The sequence below is a fragment of the Lichtheimia ornata genome (assembly GCF_029851405.1).
Source record: "Lichtheimia ornata isolate CBS 291.66 chromosome Unknown scaffold00031, whole genome shotgun sequence".
Taxonomy (NCBI): Eukaryota; Fungi; Mucoromycota; class Mucoromycetes; order Mucorales; family Lichtheimiaceae; genus Lichtheimia; species Lichtheimia ornata.
In genome coordinates, this window is record NW_026695351.1 from 142,473 (window position 1) to 160,794 (window position 18,322).

At 43.7% G+C, this 18,322-nt stretch overlaps 4 protein-coding genes across 4 annotated transcripts; 3 read left to right on the top strand and 1 right to left on the bottom strand.

Moving 5' to 3' along the window:
• Nucleotides 1-20: 20 nt before the first annotated feature.
• On the top strand, nt 21-3,604 carry O0I10_006784 (uncharacterized protein; the record flags this gene model as incomplete). Its single annotated transcript, XM_058486809.1, has 16 exons — nt 21-274; nt 338-460; nt 526-583; nt 646-758; nt 812-968; nt 1,034-1,182; nt 1,238-1,373; nt 1,439-1,616; nt 1,683-2,052; nt 2,114-2,333; nt 2,389-2,526; nt 2,590-2,700; nt 2,759-2,931; nt 2,992-3,220; nt 3,284-3,376; nt 3,434-3,604. The coding sequence occupies 16 exons, from the start codon at nt 21-23 to the stop codon at nt 3,602-3,604; spliced, it is 2,673 nt and encodes an 890-aa protein (XP_058342395.1).
• A 626-nt stretch (nt 3,605-4,230) lies between these two features.
• Nucleotides 4,231-6,934, top strand: O0I10_006785 (uncharacterized protein; the record flags this gene model as incomplete). Its single annotated transcript, XM_058486810.1, has 4 exons — nt 4,231-5,446; nt 5,507-5,877; nt 5,945-6,343; nt 6,407-6,934. The coding sequence occupies 4 exons, from the start codon at nt 4,231-4,233 to the stop codon at nt 6,932-6,934; spliced, it is 2,514 nt and encodes an 837-aa protein (XP_058342396.1).
• A 319-nt stretch (nt 6,935-7,253) lies between these two features.
• Nucleotides 7,254-9,692, bottom strand: O0I10_006786 (uncharacterized protein; the record flags this gene model as incomplete). The annotated part of the gene is made up of 1 exon (XM_058486811.1): nt 7,254-9,692. One exon carries the CDS (start codon nt 9,690-9,692, stop codon nt 7,254-7,256), a length of 2,439 nt encoding a protein of 812 aa, XP_058342397.1.
• A 1,879-nt stretch (nt 9,693-11,571) lies between these two features.
• Nucleotides 11,572-15,457, top strand: O0I10_006787 (uncharacterized protein; the record flags this gene model as incomplete). Its single annotated transcript, XM_058486812.1, has 11 exons — nt 11,572-11,619; nt 11,700-11,794; nt 11,870-12,089; nt 12,202-12,294; nt 12,356-12,728; nt 12,789-12,868; nt 12,931-13,029; nt 13,082-13,223; nt 13,288-13,599; nt 13,652-13,754; nt 13,813-15,457. 11 exons carry the CDS (start codon nt 11,572-11,574, stop codon nt 15,455-15,457), a joined length of 3,210 nt encoding a protein of 1,069 aa, XP_058342398.1.
• Nucleotides 15,458-18,322: the final 2,865 nt, after the last annotated feature.

Genomic DNA, 18,322 nt, shown 5'->3' on the forward strand with positions numbered 1-18,322 from the left:
GCAGCACCTACATTCACGCTATGCTCGAATTCCAGAAGCAGATCCTTACAGAATTGGTGGATCAGGATGCACTCTTGATTCTCGCTCGAGGACTAGGACTCTTCAACATTCTATGCTCGTTCTTGGATCTCCATACAAAGGACAACCACTTGGTGCTGGTGATCAACACGACTCAAGCGCAGGACGCGGCTATTATCGACTACCAAGCTTCAATGGGCCTTTCGCCAACCAATCGCATGCAGACAATCACGGCCGAAACGCCTGCAGAGACAAGGTACAATACCAGTGGTCATTTCAACGCAACGCTTTACGTCTTGCTAAAGAACGGTTATATTAGAGCCAACATGTATCGACAAAGTGGCATCTTTTCTGTTACTTCACGCATCTTGGGGGTCGACATGCTGCTGGAACGTGTACCTATTTCAATGATATCAGGCATCATAGTGTATAACGCACACAGGTATGTGAGGAATGAAGGATAATAGTCACGTGCAAGATGTTCATCAAAGGTTTTGGTCTGGATAGGATACGACCCGATTCAATGGAGGAATTGATCCTACGGATATATCGCAAAGGAAACGAGGTACCGGAAAAAGGGAAGGTGATTGTGCTTTTGGTATAGTTACTAAAGGAAGGTTGTTTTAGCAAGGATTCATCAAAGCCATGTCGGATCAACCTGAATCATTTACAACTGGATTTGCTCCTCTTCAAAACACGCTAAAGACACTTCAATTGCGTCATGTTCATTTGTGGCCAAGGTATATACGTACATATGGCATACAAGGAAGTATGGCTGACATCTTTATGCAAGATTCCAGGTCCTTGTCGCCGACAACCTTTCAAAAGCAAAAGCGGATGTGGTGGAGCTGCGACAGCCAATGACTGAAAAGATGGATCAGATTCAACAAGGACTAGTGGAATGTATGGAAGCGACCTTATCTGAAGTACGGCGGCATCAAAGTGCTATGGTAAGCAATATACAGTGGATAAGTATACTTGACAGCTATTTTGACAAATTGAATGATGATGATAGGTGGACGTGGAAGAGTTTACGATCGAGAATTCCTTCTTCAAGTCCTTTGATGCTATTATTCGACGGCAACTCGATCCCATCTGGCACCGTGTCAGCCCTGCAACCAAACAACTTGTGGGTGATCTCAAGATTCTTCGTCAATTGCTCAGGTAGTTTTCGATAAGCATCATACACTAAACGAGAACTGAAAAATGTTGTTTTTAGCTATCTGGCAGACTATGATGCAGTTTCATTCTACAGCTTCCTTGAAACAGTGATTGCAAGTAATTCACCAAAGGATGTGCGACATGGTCAACAATCCCAGTGGTTATTTTTAGATGCTGCTGAACGGGCAATTTCAGTAAGTGGCATTGTATGGAATGGGGGATGGTTATAGAATGGATTGATTAAGAAAGGGATGATTAGGCAGCTCGACGACGTTTGTATGTCAGACCCAAGGATCCAGAATACCAGACCGCTTCTCATACCACTATAAAGGAAGGCAATACACCCATTCGATTGGTGCTTGAAGAACAACCCAAATGGCATCTTTTGCGAGAAGTATTGGATGAGATCGAGCAAGATTTGGAATCCCATACTAAGGGTAAGTGGTAGCAGCATGCTTTGACTTTGGATGTGGATATATATATTAATGACGAGATATGTATAGAGGGTGCGCCTGTGCTGATTATGGTGAAGGAGAGGAGAACGATCTATCAGCTACAAGAGTACATTTCGGGATCAGTAAAAAGCGACACCGAAGCATCATCACCGTTATTGGAAAGATTGATCAGGCGATTCTTCAGTCTCCGGAAAAGCATTACCAATATCCAGGAACAACAGCAAAAGGAGCAGCAGCAGAAACAACAACAATCAACACCTTCACAATCATCCAATCAACGTGGTGGATTCGCTCGTGGAAGTGCACCGCCTAATAAACGAAGACGTGTTCGTGGTGGATCAGTTGCAGCATCATCATCGTCGTCACGACCACCGCTAGCAGAAACCTTCAAAGATGATGTGCAAGATACCATTGCAATGTAAGTTTCCCACATCCCCCACGCTTACGCAATCCTTCTGTAGACTAACGAGCTGATTTAGGTTGGATACACCTACCGAAGCTGAGATACCCATCCAAGTGGACGATGAAGTTGAACTGGGAGAAGATGATATTTTACCAAAGTTCAAGGAGATCCCTGCTACATCGATTATATCAATACAATGCTATGAGGATGATCGAGATGCACATGTTCTTGAAGAATTACAGCCTTTATTTGTGATCATGTACGATCCTGATCCAACATTTATACGCCGCCTGGAGGTAATGGATGATAGCACTTGAAAAGAGGATTCCGTATTGATCTTTTATTGAGTAGATTTATCGTGCAACGCACCAAGAAGTTGATATCCGGGTCTATTTCATGCTGTATGAGAATTCGGTTGAGGAACAAAACTATTTGAGCATGATCCGTAAGGAGAAGGATGCTTTTGAGAAGCTAATTCGTGAAAAGTCGGTGAGTAATAGTCAAATCGTGAACATAATGGATCCATGGCTGACATCCTTTCAAATGCTTCAGATTATGGCGATCCCAATGCCCCAAAAGAAAAATCCACAACAAGAGCAGTTTGCACGAGCCATCAGTTCACGCATTGCAGGAGGACAAATCAAAGACAAAGGACCACCCACTGTAAGACCATGATAGCTTTGACATTCATGACCCATACTAATGCGTTTTACCTCTTTAGATCATCGTCGATATGCGAGAATTTCGAAGTTCTTTACCACCTATCTTATACGCTGAAGAAGTCAAGATTGTCCCATGCACGCTTCAAATCGGTGATTATGTGCTTAGCCCGGACATGTGCGTTGAACGTAAATCCATATCAGATCTTATCTCGTCCTTCTCTTCAGGAAGACTGTAAGTGTTATTAAGGATGGATAAGGAAGAGGAACAAAGTGCCTGATGGAAGCTTGATAGGTATACCCAATGTGAAAACATGTGTTTGCATTACAAGACGCCGATACTGTTGATCGAGTTTGACGAAGGCAAATCGTTCTCTTTGCAGAATCTCTCAGATATGAAGGACACGATCGTTGCTACCGATTTATCATCCAAGTTGGTGCTCTTGACACTCACGTTTCCCAAAGTCAAGTTGATATGGTCATCCAGTCCTCATGAAACAGCGGCTGTGTTCAAAGAGCTCAAGGTAGGAAGGAAGGAATATGGGATTTTTGGATTCACAGGGTTTCTAATGGGACCTTTTTTTTAGAGAAACGAAGATGAACCCAACGCTGACATAGCGATGATGGTAGGAGCAGAGAATGCGGATGATCCCAATCAAACACACAACATGACTCCTCAGGTACAAGAGATTTAGAGTGGTGGTGGCATGATCTCTTCGCTAATGCAACTATAATAGGAAATACTACGGAGCATGCCAGGTGTTGATTCCAAAAACTACAAGTTATTGATCAACGCTGTTGAGAATCTCGAGCAATTGTTTGCACTTTCAGAAAGCGATATTGCAAAGATCATCGGCATCGAGCCTGCGAGGAAGCTTTACAAGTTTATCCATCAAAAGACAGGATAGAATGGGCGGTGTTTAATATAGATGGATTTCGTTTAATGTATCAAAATAGTCATTGAAAACAATGAATGAAAGATTACTTATGGGGAAGACCTTATGATGGCATGATCCACCAAATCCGACCATTGAAATGCATAAAGCCAAATACATACATGCATCCGATTGGATAGTAACCTAAAATAGGCAACATCAAAGAAGAGATGTACATTGCGAGAGCTATAGCTAGGCCGTTGTTGAATACACACGCATTATCCTTCATCATGTTCATCCGAGAAGTACTATAGTAGTAGCATTATTGGTCACCACCACAACAATGATTGATGGGGATAAATAATCTATTCAACCTTATAAAGTAGGTTATCTTTAGGAGGTGTCATTGTTCTGAATGAGAGAATGAAATGAAATAATGAAGACAGGGGATGAACAAGTGGTAGCCATGAAAAGTAGACTATGAAAGGTATTACGTAAGTGGCGATCGGAAGTGAGCCGCCTATGGTGATGTTAGGCAGGTGGTACATAACGACTGAGCTGCATGACTTGCTGGTTCCACACGTACATTTACTCTGATTTCCTTTTCCTCCCGTGTACCCCTTTTCTTTATATCCCCTTCTTCTTCAAACAACTCTCCAATGCCTCATTCTCCAACACTAGCAGCCGTTGACGCCAATGACTCACATTTGGGCAACACCGACCAGGAATGCTTCTCATTGTGCGAGTATGATCTCGATGTCGTTGATGACGCCTTGAACAATCCCACTCGTGGCGAATATCGTGACCATTTTGGATTCCATATCCAAGTCAAGACGGATGATGAAGATGAAGCAAGCAGCAGCAGTGAGGATTCGGATTCGGATTTGAGTGATCAAGAAGATGGCATTGCACAACAACATCATCATCATCAAGGTACCACAACCAACAACAACAACAACGACAGCAACAGCAACAACAGTCGACGTCCTCCTCGACGATTACAACCCACCCATTCTACTACCACATCAAGTGAAGAGGATGATGCATCAGTGGATACAGCCATGACAACGCCTACTATGCTCAAACACCCGTTTCCTTTGCCAACAACAGCAACCACCATGGATACGCCTCGTCGATGTCGATCATCCACCGTGGCTGAATCTCTTCAGGAGCAAGTAGAGGAAGAAGATGATGATGACAAAGAAGAGAATGAATACGACAATGAAAATGAACAATCATTATCATCCAACACCACCATGAAGACTCCAAAGAGACGACGAGCAGCTACAGTGGTGCGTCACAAGCCATTGCCACCTCGACCCTTAGAAGATGAACCAGAAACAACAACAACGACAACCTCCTCACAAGGTAGCAACTTGGCGCGTACAAGATCCGAGAGTGGAAAATCCTTCCATTCGTTTAGCTTTTTCAAGAGAACGGATTCATTATCATCACGCAGCAGCCATAGCAGTACTAGTACATCCACATCACGACCTTTGGAACGACCTTCACAAGCATTTCAGGAACGACAAAGCAAGCGTATGTCAGGGTTGATTCGTGGTACCCAGCCTCCTGCTGCCGCTGCATCATGTACATCAGCCGCTGCTGGTGCTGCTGGTGCTGTGACATCCCCTTCCTCTTCCGCCAACCCCAAGCGATTCTCTTATGCAGGTGGTACTACTAGCAGCAGCAGCAGCAGCTACTATGACATGATCCGATCCAAATTGGGTGGTGGCAATTCTAATGGTGGAGGTGGTGGTGGTCGCTATTCAGAAGATCAACATCATCAACTACGTGAATCTATGAGACACTTGGCATTGAAGGAGGAAACTAAGGAGTGTCTTAATCAAGTGACATTGAGTGACCCTGATAAAGGTATTTATTATTATTGTTGACACTACTATATGCACGATGCTAATATCATCGTTCAATTAGAATTTTGGGAGGCCTTCATTCAAGACACCGACCATGTGATCAAATCTCAACTTGACAATGTACGACAACACATGGTAGCAGGCGGGATCCCATTATCCGTACGTGGTCACCTATGGCAACTGCTATCCAAGTCCCGCAACATGTGTGAGCTTGAGACTGAATACAGGGAACTACTCAAACGCGTGAGTCCACATGAGAAATCCATTCGACGTGATTTGGCACGCAATTTCCCCGCCACCGCTTTCTTTCAACATCCAGTGACGGAAGGGCTTGATTCCATATTCCATGTCATCAAAGCCTATAGCTTGTTTGATCAGCAAGTGGGATACAACAAACAATTGTTTTATTTGGTGGCATGTCTTGTTTCGAATGTAAGTCATGATGATGATGATGATCCCTCTATATGATATTTGACACCCATTGTGATGTACATACTAGATGCCGGATGAGAATGCCTTTAGTGTCTTGGTGAAGCTGATGAGCCAGTACAGTTTACGACCCCAATACACCTTGCAACAACCTGAACTTTTGCATGAGCGATTATACCAATTCAATCACTTGCTGCAGCAAATGTTACCACAGGTGCATGAACATTTGGAGAAACAACATGTGCAACCCAGCATGTATGCGTCGCAATGGTTCCTGACATTTTTTGCTTTTCGAGGCCCGCTGCATTTGGCATGTCGTGTATTGGATGTGGTCCTCATCGAAGGTGCTCAAATGATGCTCCGCTTTGCATTGACGCTTGTGTTTCGCAATCAAGAAGCCATCCTTGCACTCGACGACTTTGAAAGTCTTATCCACTTTCTCAACAATACAATCTATGACGACTACAAGGTAATTCTTTTTCCTTATTATGTTGTACTTGCATACACTCTCTCTAATGGCATAATATTGTAGGACGATGTGAATGATTTTATTCAAGATGCCTATCATTTGGATATTGCACCAAAGTTACTTGCTCGGCTCACCAAGCAATACGCCAACGAAGCTGCTCGTGATGCCAAAATCCAATCGCAAGAGGAACAACTGCGTCGAGCCAATGCCGAGGTGACCAACCAGCTACGTCGACTCGAGAAATCATATCAATCGCTTGAAAAGGATCATCATGAAGTCGCAAGTCAGGTCATTGATGCCAAGATGCATGTTGCAAGGATGGATGATGAAAATGAGCAATTGAGACGCCAACTAGCACAATCGCGAGGCGATCTTGAGAAATTCAAAATGACAGCACCTGTGGTGGATAACCTTATGCGTGAGAATGCACACCTAAAGCAACAAAACGATCAGCTCACGACTCGATTGGCGGATTTGGAAACGATGTTGGTGAATCTCAAAATCAAGCATGCAGAAACCGAGAGTGCGTACGATGATGTACAACAAAAACTTCAAGCATGTGGTGGTGGTGTTCCTATCAACCAATATTGATGAGCCTTATCTCCAAATAGCTTATCTACACATACCCCACTCCCCCCCCCCGCACCCCATTTGTAAATATCAATACGCATCCCGTCGTTTCCCGCTATTATCCATATACAACATGTAGTATATCGTTTGTTGCTGTTATCTTGTTGCTTATCAAACATCAATACACATACATCATCTGATGCTTTTATTACTCATTAATATTATTCATGATTGTGGTTGTTGGGGGTGATCATATGTTACAAGAGAGAGCGAGAAAAGGGGTGGGGCATGTAAAAGAAGAAGAAAAAGCAAAAAGAGGGGATGGCATGTACTTGACGGCTTATAGAGAAAGAGCAGGATTTTCATCGATAAAGAGAAACTTGTTCATCTTGCGTGGATTAAAATATCGAAAACGGGTTTGGCCTTTGGTGGATGTAGTAAAGACAGCTGATGATGGGGTTGTATTGGGTGGTGTGGATCGTGATGATGACTTTGGTGTTGGAGGTGGAGCTGGCGTAAAATGAATAAATGGATCTTCAGGAATCGTGTTTACGGGTGATGATTGATTGCCATTGTTGTTGTTGTTGTTGTTGGATGCTGGTGGTGGTTGTGATTGTTGTTGTGGAGAGGAAGAAGGGTATGATACAAATGTAGTTGTGGATGCTGATTGTTGTTGTTGTTGGTATTGTTGTGCAGTTTGTGCTGTGGTGGGTGGAGGAGGGGACAAGGGATATTTGAGATTGGCCAAGTAATGATCAGGGGTATTGGATTTTCTTCTTTGACAAGATCGTCGACGTCGATGCTGGCTAGTGGTGCTGCTGCTGCTGCTGCTTGTAGTAGTACTACTGCTACTACTACGCCGTCGACGTTGTTGTCGTTCATGCCGTTGAATCTCGCTTTGCAACCAATCTGCCAATAAAAGCCAATCCCTTCTCTTGACCTGGTAATCCCTTGTCTTTTTGATGATGACAAGTGCACGTTCGAGAGCATCGTTGAATTCAGCAATATCAATGTTCTTCACAATAGCAGGTGATCCCGTAGCACGATAAATATCCATCGCCGTAGTAATGACTTCAGCTGCACGCCATAGTTCATCCCTGTCAAATCCACAATGACCCGTCTTGATCTTGAAGTAGGTGTTGAGTGTTCTCAATTGACGTAGGCACATGGAGAGACAAATGTTGAGCGACTCGAGAGCAAAAGGGCTTGGGTGTGGATCATTGTCCTCAGGCATAAAAAGATTATGCAAGATGAGCCGGGTTGCATTGAATTCCACATTCACGCGCAAGCAAGCTACAAAGAGCTCCTCGTCACCATATTCGAATCCACTCTCTAATCGCAAATAGGCTGGTAATCCCTCGTACACGTCCAGTATCTCCTTGTCGTATGCATGGAGCTCATCCACCGTCAACTCACGATCGTCATTGGCGTACAATGACTGGACAATGCCGGCTTGAATACGCCAAAAGCGCAAGCAATGTTGGTTCATCAAGACGCCCCATTCACCATCGTCGATATCTTGTTCGAATACGCGTGGAAGATCAATTTGACCTGGACAACGAGGTTGTGGCGTGCTCTTTGGTGTGCCGCTAGAATAGAGTGAAAAGTCCACACCCCATGCGTACCACCATAGCCGTGTATCCATTTCCTCTGCATATGCTTTTTCATCATCTTGTTGCTCCTCCTCATCCAAATCATCATTGGTTGCTGTTGTTGTTACTGTTGCCATGGTATCCATTGCTTTTGGTGTTGTTGTTGGTGTTGATGTTGTTGTTGTTTGAATCATGCGTGGATAAATTTCGAGTTCGTGTAAACATGCCATTGCCATGGATGCATAATAATGTCGTCGTGATGGTTCTGCTCTGCGACCAATGAATAGCAATGCGACTACTGTATGTCGATCAGGGCAATCAAAGGATTGAGCAAGGCAATCACGTGCTCTACTGAGGAAGAATGCTTCCTGATCTTCTTGTAAATCGGGATGTAAAGTGTTGTGGTGAATGACCATATGTCTAAATACAAAGGCACATAATGCATTGACAATAAGCGTATCGGTGGGTGATGGATGGGATTGGTACCATTCTAGAAATTCATTCTTGTGCAGCACTGGCATGTATCGCACCCAGCATTCAAAGTACGTGTGCACACATGCATCTGTCACCTGCCTCAAGCTTATCATTTGAGGCAATTCAAGCACCAATGGCCCTGTTACAGGCTTGAAATGATTCACGGGTCGTGTACGTGAGCTGGTATTCCGAGGTAAAATAATACCCTTCTTGTCGGCTGGAGTCGGGGATGATGTTGTTGACATTCGATTATGCTCCTGCCCCACACCAATGGTGCAAAGTTTGCTGAATGTGTCAATCAACATACGTAGATCGGTGGCACTTGATAATCGTGCTTCCATGTTGATCCCAAGTTCAGTGTATGACAGATTCAATTTGGAAAACATGGATGGATCATCATTGGTGGAGGAGGGTGACGATGGCTCGTGATGCTGCTGAATGATGGTGTTATTGTCCTCCATGCTCGATGTCTCGAAGGGTGTAGGTGGTGGTGACGACAATGACCCCAAATCAGTCGTCGTAGTATGATTATCCAAGTAAGGGGTCACTGGTAATATCGGTGTAGTGGTGGTAAATGGCCATGCATTGTTGTCGTAAAAGCAACCAACCCCATCACTCGGCGGGGAATAATAGTAAATGTCGGCATCGTCGTCAATAAAACATGTGTTGGATCGTATACGCTTATGTGATCTTTGGAGCGTATCAAACGGCATATGTGTAGCGTGCACAATGTGTAAGTAGATGAAAAAAAGGGAAAAAAAAGAAATGCGTGTGTGTGCGTGCGAGTAAAGATTGAAATAAAAAAAAGATTGTGGGAATGTTAGCCGACTCAGATGGGCTTTTGCACGCTTTTTCATCAAGCACACCATTCGGGTTACACGATGTATTTAAGATACAGAGGACAAGGGACCAATGACAGTCCACTTGATAACGGATGGCTGATCAAAGACGCTTCGGTTTCGGCACTCACTTTCCATCTCGAAAAAGTCAATTCCTACTATACAATTGCCAAGCATGTGCGCGTGATTCCCATACCACCATGTTTGGTCATGTCACACATTCCCTTACTCTCGCACGCCCTGATTTATGAGCTAAAGGGCATGTTTATTTTGCTGTGACCGTAATATCAGTTATACTCTCCTTGTAGAAGCAATAATAATAGTAGTAGATAGAATGGGATTGTATCAGTGGAACAGGTGATTGCACCATCTGGTAGCATGTGGAGAAGGAATAACCGCTGGCTGCTGTTTCTTTTTTTGTTTCACTCGAACTTTTTCCGAGGGATAGCCAAAGCATGATTATGGCCCATCCATGACACTATTCCGCGAATTCGTCATCCGATCAATCTTTTCACTGCTGCTGCTGCTGCTCACAACCCTCCTCCTCATGTCATCATGTGCATTCCTACATCCACCCATCCACCTTTTTAAAGGTCCTGTAATTGCAACAATGCATTGCAACAAGCATACAGAAGAGTCATTTGGTATTGCATCCGGTGATGCCGATATCCCAGTGAGAATAAATTCTGATGATACAGCCCGTGTCGATAGTAATCTTTGTTTAGAGATGTTTACTACTAGTGAGCGGCAGCACAAGAGTCAAAAGGGTGATCCGACAGCAATGTACCACAAACATACATATTTCTTCGTCTCTTTTTTTGAATTTGTGAGACAGTACCATGAAAGATATGCGGACTAGCAGGGTGATGATCAGCAAACGATAACACTATCATGGTAGATTTGCTATCTCATTCTATCAACGATGCCATTCTTTGTTCCGAAAACAAGAACAAAGCCGCAACATGCATATCTTTACTGCTTTCAGGATGATGGACTTTGCTTACATATTATACACACTGCAGCAAATGATACACGAACCTCCCAAATGAGACCATGATAAATTACGTGGTGTAAATGGTTAGAGTATCACAACTTGGCATGTATTATGAATGACATTTATGACCAAAGGAAAGAACATACGTGATGTAAAAAGAGAAGGGTGATGTATGTACACAGCATGCAAAGTGCATTCAATGCACATGACGCGTGCATTAATATTTGCTTGCCAAAAGGGAATAATCAAAACGACAACAAGGGGTACAAAGAGGTCTGTGCATAATACATCTTTCAACGACGACAGGTGGTGTGTGTGGGTTATGAGGATAAAAATGATCGTAAACAAACAAAGAAGAATATTGCTATTATTAGGTTGATAGAATTCATGGATTTAGAGCAAAGGATCTAAAGAAAGGATAATCCCATTATTACTTTGGATCGGAGCCATCATGAAAAATGTGCCTTTCATTTCATTCCACCCTCCTCCTTTCTCCTCGAGAAGTAAGTGATAGCATAACAAGGTACAACATAGACATCAAGTATAGGGTATTGGGTGTTGATACATGGTTTCTTTTACTTCAGCCTCATCCTTGACCAAAAAAGAGTACAATTTTATCTATACGCCACAGCGTGCAACATCATCCGTCTCTCTCCCACCACTTTGGATTGCTTGGAAAAGTGTCAGCGGTCCTTTAACCAAATTGCTTGAACCAAAAGAAGGCAGAGCACCTTTCTCGCGTGTACAAGTTGAAAAAAGATGCCTCGAGCGAGAGTCATCAGCCTGTCTCAAATTCAAGATGAGGAGGTAATTCTATATCTCGATTCACTCCTTGTCAGAGTCACTCACCCTGGTCCAATTCTTGTTCTCTTTGTCCCACTTTGAAGGTCCCCAATATCGAGTCCCATCACGACTACATTAACCGAGTATTGAAATGGAGCATTGCCGACCTTGATCGCTTCATTGGACTACTACGTGCACGGTAAGCCTTGCCATCCATGGGCTAGGGACATGACGCGACTCGAACATATGAAACTGAAACCAGGCATATCCATAGTGTCGCAGCTGAAGAAGTCTATGTGCAGTCGCTTGCAAAGATCACTAGCAAGGCACACCAAGCACCGGAAGCAGACCCACACCAACATGTCGCCCATACGGACACCACGTATCATCGAGCAACAATGCAATATGAACGATCCCTCGACCAGCTGGTTGTTGTGAGGCGAAAGATGATCCAATCCATTCAACAACAAATCGACATGTTGGTTGAAGTCAAGGCAAGTACTCTCTTTATCCAATAGTGTCACCATCATCATCATCATCATCATCATCATCATCATCAGTCAGCTCAAATATATATCTCCACCAACCCCTCCTCCGACTCTTTAGGAAAAGCAAGAAAACCGGAGGAAAAAAGTTAAGACCATACTAGGAGAAGCCAACAGCGCCTACATTGGTTATAGGACACGCGACATTGTCAAGGTATGTCATCACGTGGGTCATTGACATCTTGGCAAGACAATTCATTTCTTGCATGGTTTAGCTTCATAAATCATACGTCGGTCGATGCATGGATCTACAAAATGCCCAACATCAGCTTCAACAACAAATCCAACAGCAGCAACAACAACAACAGCCGCATCAAAACTTATCACCCAATTCGAGTGAGATTGATTTACGCGATAATGATTCACAACATCAACAACGTCTTTCATCTGATGAACCTCGACCACGTTTATCCACCGACAATGATTCGATTTCATCACTGAATGATACCCCTGTGAAGAAAGGAATGGCAAGCTTCATGGCTCAAGTACGCACTCAATTCGCCAACGCTGCTGCCGCTTCAGCTGTTCAAGAAGTCACGAGACAAAATGCAAAATGTGCAAGAATCACTTCTGAAATCGCTACTGCAGGTATGTATGTCATGGTTCTTTCAGGGTGGATTGCCATATTCACGTCGTGGATACACATAGATATGGAATACAGAGATGGTATTCGCACGTTGGAGATGCTGCGGCGGAAGCAAGTGGATAAAGCATCGACATCCGTAAAGGTAAGGAGTTGGATCATTTCAAGGTTGTGTATGGATGGTATAGTAATGGGATGTTGTCATAGCAAGTGGAAACGGTTTTCAAGGACAAGTTTGAAGCAACCAAGGCTGCATTGGGTGATTTGGTGTTCAAGGAGAAGAATATGATCTCTGAAGAATCAATGGTAAGCTCCTACAGCTTGGCTTTTTCGTTTACTAAATGTGATGTGTGCATAGATCCTCGAATACCTTTCTCAATCGGTGAATGAGATCGACAGCAACCGAGATCTTTTCTTATTCAACAAGGAGTACCAAAAGAGGGGATTTGTTAACCCATCACCTATATATTACACCAACTACTACCATGGAGAGGCAAAAGGTAATTTTATATACTCATTCTTGATCATGATGATCATCAAATTGACATGAGCTATTACTACTAGATCTGATCTTTGGTACTTCTTTGGATGACTATGCCGCTGAGCATAACCGTACGGTGCCTTTGATTGTGCTCAAGTGTATTGAAGCTGTGGAACGCATGGGAGGATTACACAAGGAAGGCATCTACCGTGTATCTGGGCGACAGAGTAATGTGGATAGCCTCAAGAGCGCATTTGAGCAAAACGAGCAAGCCATGGATTTGCACCAAAGCAAATACGATGTCACCACCATTGCAGCCATTCTAAAGGTTTATCTTCGGGAGCTCAAGCACCCCCTCTTCGGCCTCAGCGTACAAAGTCGTATGGAGTATGCAAGTGAGTATTGGATTATGCAAGAAAGAATCGCGTAGCTTATACAACATTTCAGCCCTTGACAGGCAGATACGGCTTACTCGATTGCAAAGCAAGATTTCTTCGTTACCAAAGATACATCGCGACACGCTTCACACTGTTATGCGTCATTTAGCCAAGTAAGTTAATACATACCTCAATGGGATATATAAGATATTCACGTGATTGTGTGTATAGTGTGAACAAACACAGCAATGTCAACAAGATGAATATCCAAAACTTGTCGGTTGTTTTCACACCAGCCATCTTCCACGACCACAACAATAGCGGTGTGCCTGGTGAATGGCATACGGATTGTGTCTTTGAAGACATGCTTCTTTATCACGAGCCTCTTTTCCACAATGCCGAGATTGAAAGCCAAAACAACAACGCTGCCAGTATCACAGCTAATCGAGTTGTCCAATCACCCTCAGCACAAGCGGCTCAAACACCAGGAGGAGGAAACAAAAACATGCTACTTACAGCGCCATTGTATCCAGCCAATCTTACCGGCCAAAGTGATTATCGACCCACAGGACAACATGATCCTCATCATCACGTACCTCCTCCACGTGTACAAGAAGTACCACAGCAGCAGCGATCCACATCATTGGGTGTTAGTCCAATGCCTGCTAATCAACCCAAATACGCCAATCAACAACAACATCAGCAGCAGCAGCAACAGCAACAGCATCATCATGCGCCACCGCCACATTATCAGCCTCAGCTGCAAATGCAATCACAACAACCCCCTTATCATCAACAAGCTCAATCGCAGTATCAAAATACACCACCACAGCCTCCACAGATACCGCAAATCCAAACACCACAATCACTTGGTACTCCTCAACAACAGCCAACTCATCCTTCTCCACAGCCATCATCGACAACAATTACACAATCACAGGCTACAACAACATCGTCGACGTCGTCAAATAAACCACCTCAGCTGCCTCAAATCCAAACCGATATATACCGAGAACCATCACCTGCTACACCCACCGTTGATAAAAGCAAGAATGAATCCTTGGCAGTAGCATCATCAACATCATCAACATCAACATCTCATCAACAACAGCAGCAGCAACAGCCCACATCTACCAAGCCGACTCGATCCTCCTCTTATCAATCACCCACTTCACCTGACGACGATCGATCTGATGCTGCAACATGGATAGGTATGGCTGCCATGTCAGGAGCCTTGGAACAACGGCATGAATCGAATGCAGCTACAAGTGGTGGTGGATCACAAAATACATCATCATCATCTCAACCTGAAAAACCACCTGTGATTACAACAACTACTATTGGATCCCATGAAGGAGGTGCTGTAGCTACAAGTTCACCTGTTTCACCTATTGACAGTGGCAGTAATAAGACTTCACCTGCTATTACCAAAGGAACAACTACAACAGGAGGTGGTAATGGTGGTGGAAATGGAGCAACAGGAGGTGTGGTTCCTCCTCGACAGGATTCTTTGCGATTGCAGGTTGCCCAGCAACAGCTTCCTCAGCAACAACAGCAACAGCAACAGCAACAGCAACAGCAACAATCACAGCCTCCTCCTATTGTCACTTCTTCTCCTCTCCCTACAACATCAAACAACAACAACAACAATAAGCAACGATCACGACCTTCACCCACAGGTCCTCAAACACCCACTATTGCTATGAGCGTCTCTGTTGCTGAACACGTTCCTTCATCTGCCGTTATTATCGAAAACCCTGTGGCTTCTTCTGGTGCTGCTGATACTACTCCATCCAATGACCAAGGTGTGGTGTCTGATCAAAACACTACTACAACGACGAGCACTTTGGCCAACAGCCTCAGTTTTGGAAAATAGAATTTCATGATTACCACCTCTGAGTTGATTATCTTTTTTTTCCTTTTCTGTTGTATGGGTTCTCTTTTTTCATCATCATAAAGCATGTATACCATCCCACTCCTCGTTGTCTTTATTATGCCACGTGCCCCTTGCTGAGAGCAGGTTTCCTTTAATCCCTATGTATCATCAAGGAGTAAACATGTATTGGATCGCCCTTGCATTGATAGTACATAGATAGACGCTGAAACAATCAAATGAACGACTCAGCGCTCGCGCGTGTGTATGCCATTGCCTTGTTTGATCAAGATGTGCATTTTTACGCTATGTATACTTTTCCATGGATGGGCTGATTTATCAGTTATCGATGTTGCCATCACCTTCGATCGAATATGACCACTTTATCAATCACAAACACGGACAACAACTCCCACGCCCACACCAATTATAAAAACAAAGCTGATGTTGTCGCGAGCATCATCACACGTCTCTTTCGTCTATTTGATTGTATATACCACCAAGGCGGTTTTGGTAAGGGCCAAGAGGATCCTTTATGTGACCTGCTCGCTGTGTATTGATTGTGGTCATCATCATCCACGTAGTCCTTTCATTGTTTTATCACTGGTGTTCATTGTGGTCTTACAATGTTTTGATCCCGTCTATAAAGGAGAGATCCTTTATGGTATGTATGATTGTCCTTTTGTATCATTCGCATCGTTTGCATATTGAGCTGTGTTTGGGTAGTGATGTGTCTCCTAAAATGGGGTAGTGTTACGCATGCCTCGTACCTCTACAAGCAAAAGGCAACTCCCGTTGGATCAAAGCTGGCAACATTCTTGGTTGGCCTTCACAAAGCACCTCGCTTTTGGATATGTGAGAGCGGTGGTACACCAGCAGCTCCAAAGATTATACGATGGCGGTGTGGCACAAAACAAATCCCTCTTGTCGCTGGTCGCTTGTGGGTGACCTTTTGGTCATTTGAGAGGGTTACCTCTTTGGCGAAAGCAAGAAAGAGAATTCATGCAATTGTTGGCCACCTCTGCAATTTTCATGGCAAGCTTGCGGGGTTTGCGAGAAGGTCCATTACAATATTACAAGGATGCTGTTGGATATTGTTTTCCGTGGCATCAACTTTGAGAAGAAGGAGTAGGTTATTTTGAATACATGTACCAACCACAATTGTACTCATGATATGATATAGTGGATAAGGGAATTGAGCTTGGACCGTCGGAGTGGAAGAAAGCGAATACCATGGCAACAGTGGGAAAGCAGCAACAAAACAAGAACGCTAGGACCAACAGAGCTATCCTTTCTGCACCTGAAGAATGCCTATTGATGAAGATAGTCGCAATGACTTGGTTGTATACGGCATGGATTGGCTTGGTAGGATCTTATTAGAGCATAATATGATGATTATTGGCGGTAAGCTAATTTCCAACATGTATATAGGTTATGTTAGATACATGATTGCATTGAATCAGTGGTCCTGTATACCTTCTTGTTTACCGCATGGGAGATCTTACTCTTCCACAGATTCTCCTCAACATCATCGGCTTCGAGAACCTCTTGTTCGCATTCAAACTTCATCATCAACGCCTCGCGAGCAAATTTTATTAGAGCCTGTTGCAACGCACAGGCAACACTCCATGAATCCAGATACGTTGTTCACTCCTGTCAAGCGACATCGTCGAACAAAGGCCATCATCATTACGGAGGAGGATGGCGATACCGTTATTGGAAGTGATGTATCAAATGGCTCGATTACCCCAATACGCTTGGTATATAGGTGGGGGTGTCTAGATTAGATTTGTTGCTCTTTGTGCTATTTCTCATAAACGCATACCAACACCTCTTACTGAATTCTCGCGCATTCTTTTATCTTATTATCCATTACACATCAAGTGCATACAAATAGAGTTGGCTGTTGCGTTGCAGGATTTAGGCATCTTTTGTATAAGGGAGTGATAGCTGCAGGGTACATACATGAACATGTGCTCCATCCCTTTGAAGCGGGCTATGTAGCTTGATGCAGGTACATACGTACGTGTAATGTTTGAGCGATTGAATTCTTCATGACAAGCAAGAAACAAGGTCTCAATGAATGAATGTGAGTTTGTTATCGAAAAAGGAAATGGTCAATGTTATCAAAAAGATCACCAATGCGCAGCAAACAACCACATGTAAAGCTGCGCACGCCAACGATTTGATATTCGTTATCTCTTTGCAAAGGAGTACTATTCACATATCCCTGAATCGCTTGATTGCAAATCCCAAGGGGGAAAATGGGATGGGAGGCAACCCCGTGAATCCGTTTACAAATAGCCTATATAATACAGTGGGATGGATGAGTAGAGGAGAGAGAGAAAAAAAGTCTTCCACATGTTCGTGACACAACAAGGTTGGCTGTTGAAACAAAGCCATGGGATCAGGAAATCCTGGGTACGACGCTACTTTGTGCTCGATGGCAATGAACTACGCTATTACAAAACCGAGGTATCTGGATCACAGAGATACATCATTCACACTTTTGTCGCTAATGCGGTGAATGGGTCTTACAAAGATGGATAGCCTAAAAGCCGTGGTACCCCAACATACGCTTTATTTGGAGAATTATCAAGTTCTCAACAGCATCAAACATCCCTACACCTTTATGCTGGCAGCCAATGATAAGACATCATGCGTCGACTTTTTCTTGAAAGCGGACACTGAGCAAGAGCTAGAAGGGTGGATACATGCATTACAAACCACAACAAAAAGTGTGCTCGAAAAGTGGATCGAGCGAGCTGATGATATGAGGCCCACTGCAATGCAAAGGAGGAATAATTACAGCACCAGCAGCAATAGCAGCTATATAAGCAACACCACCACTACCCCCACAGCCACTGC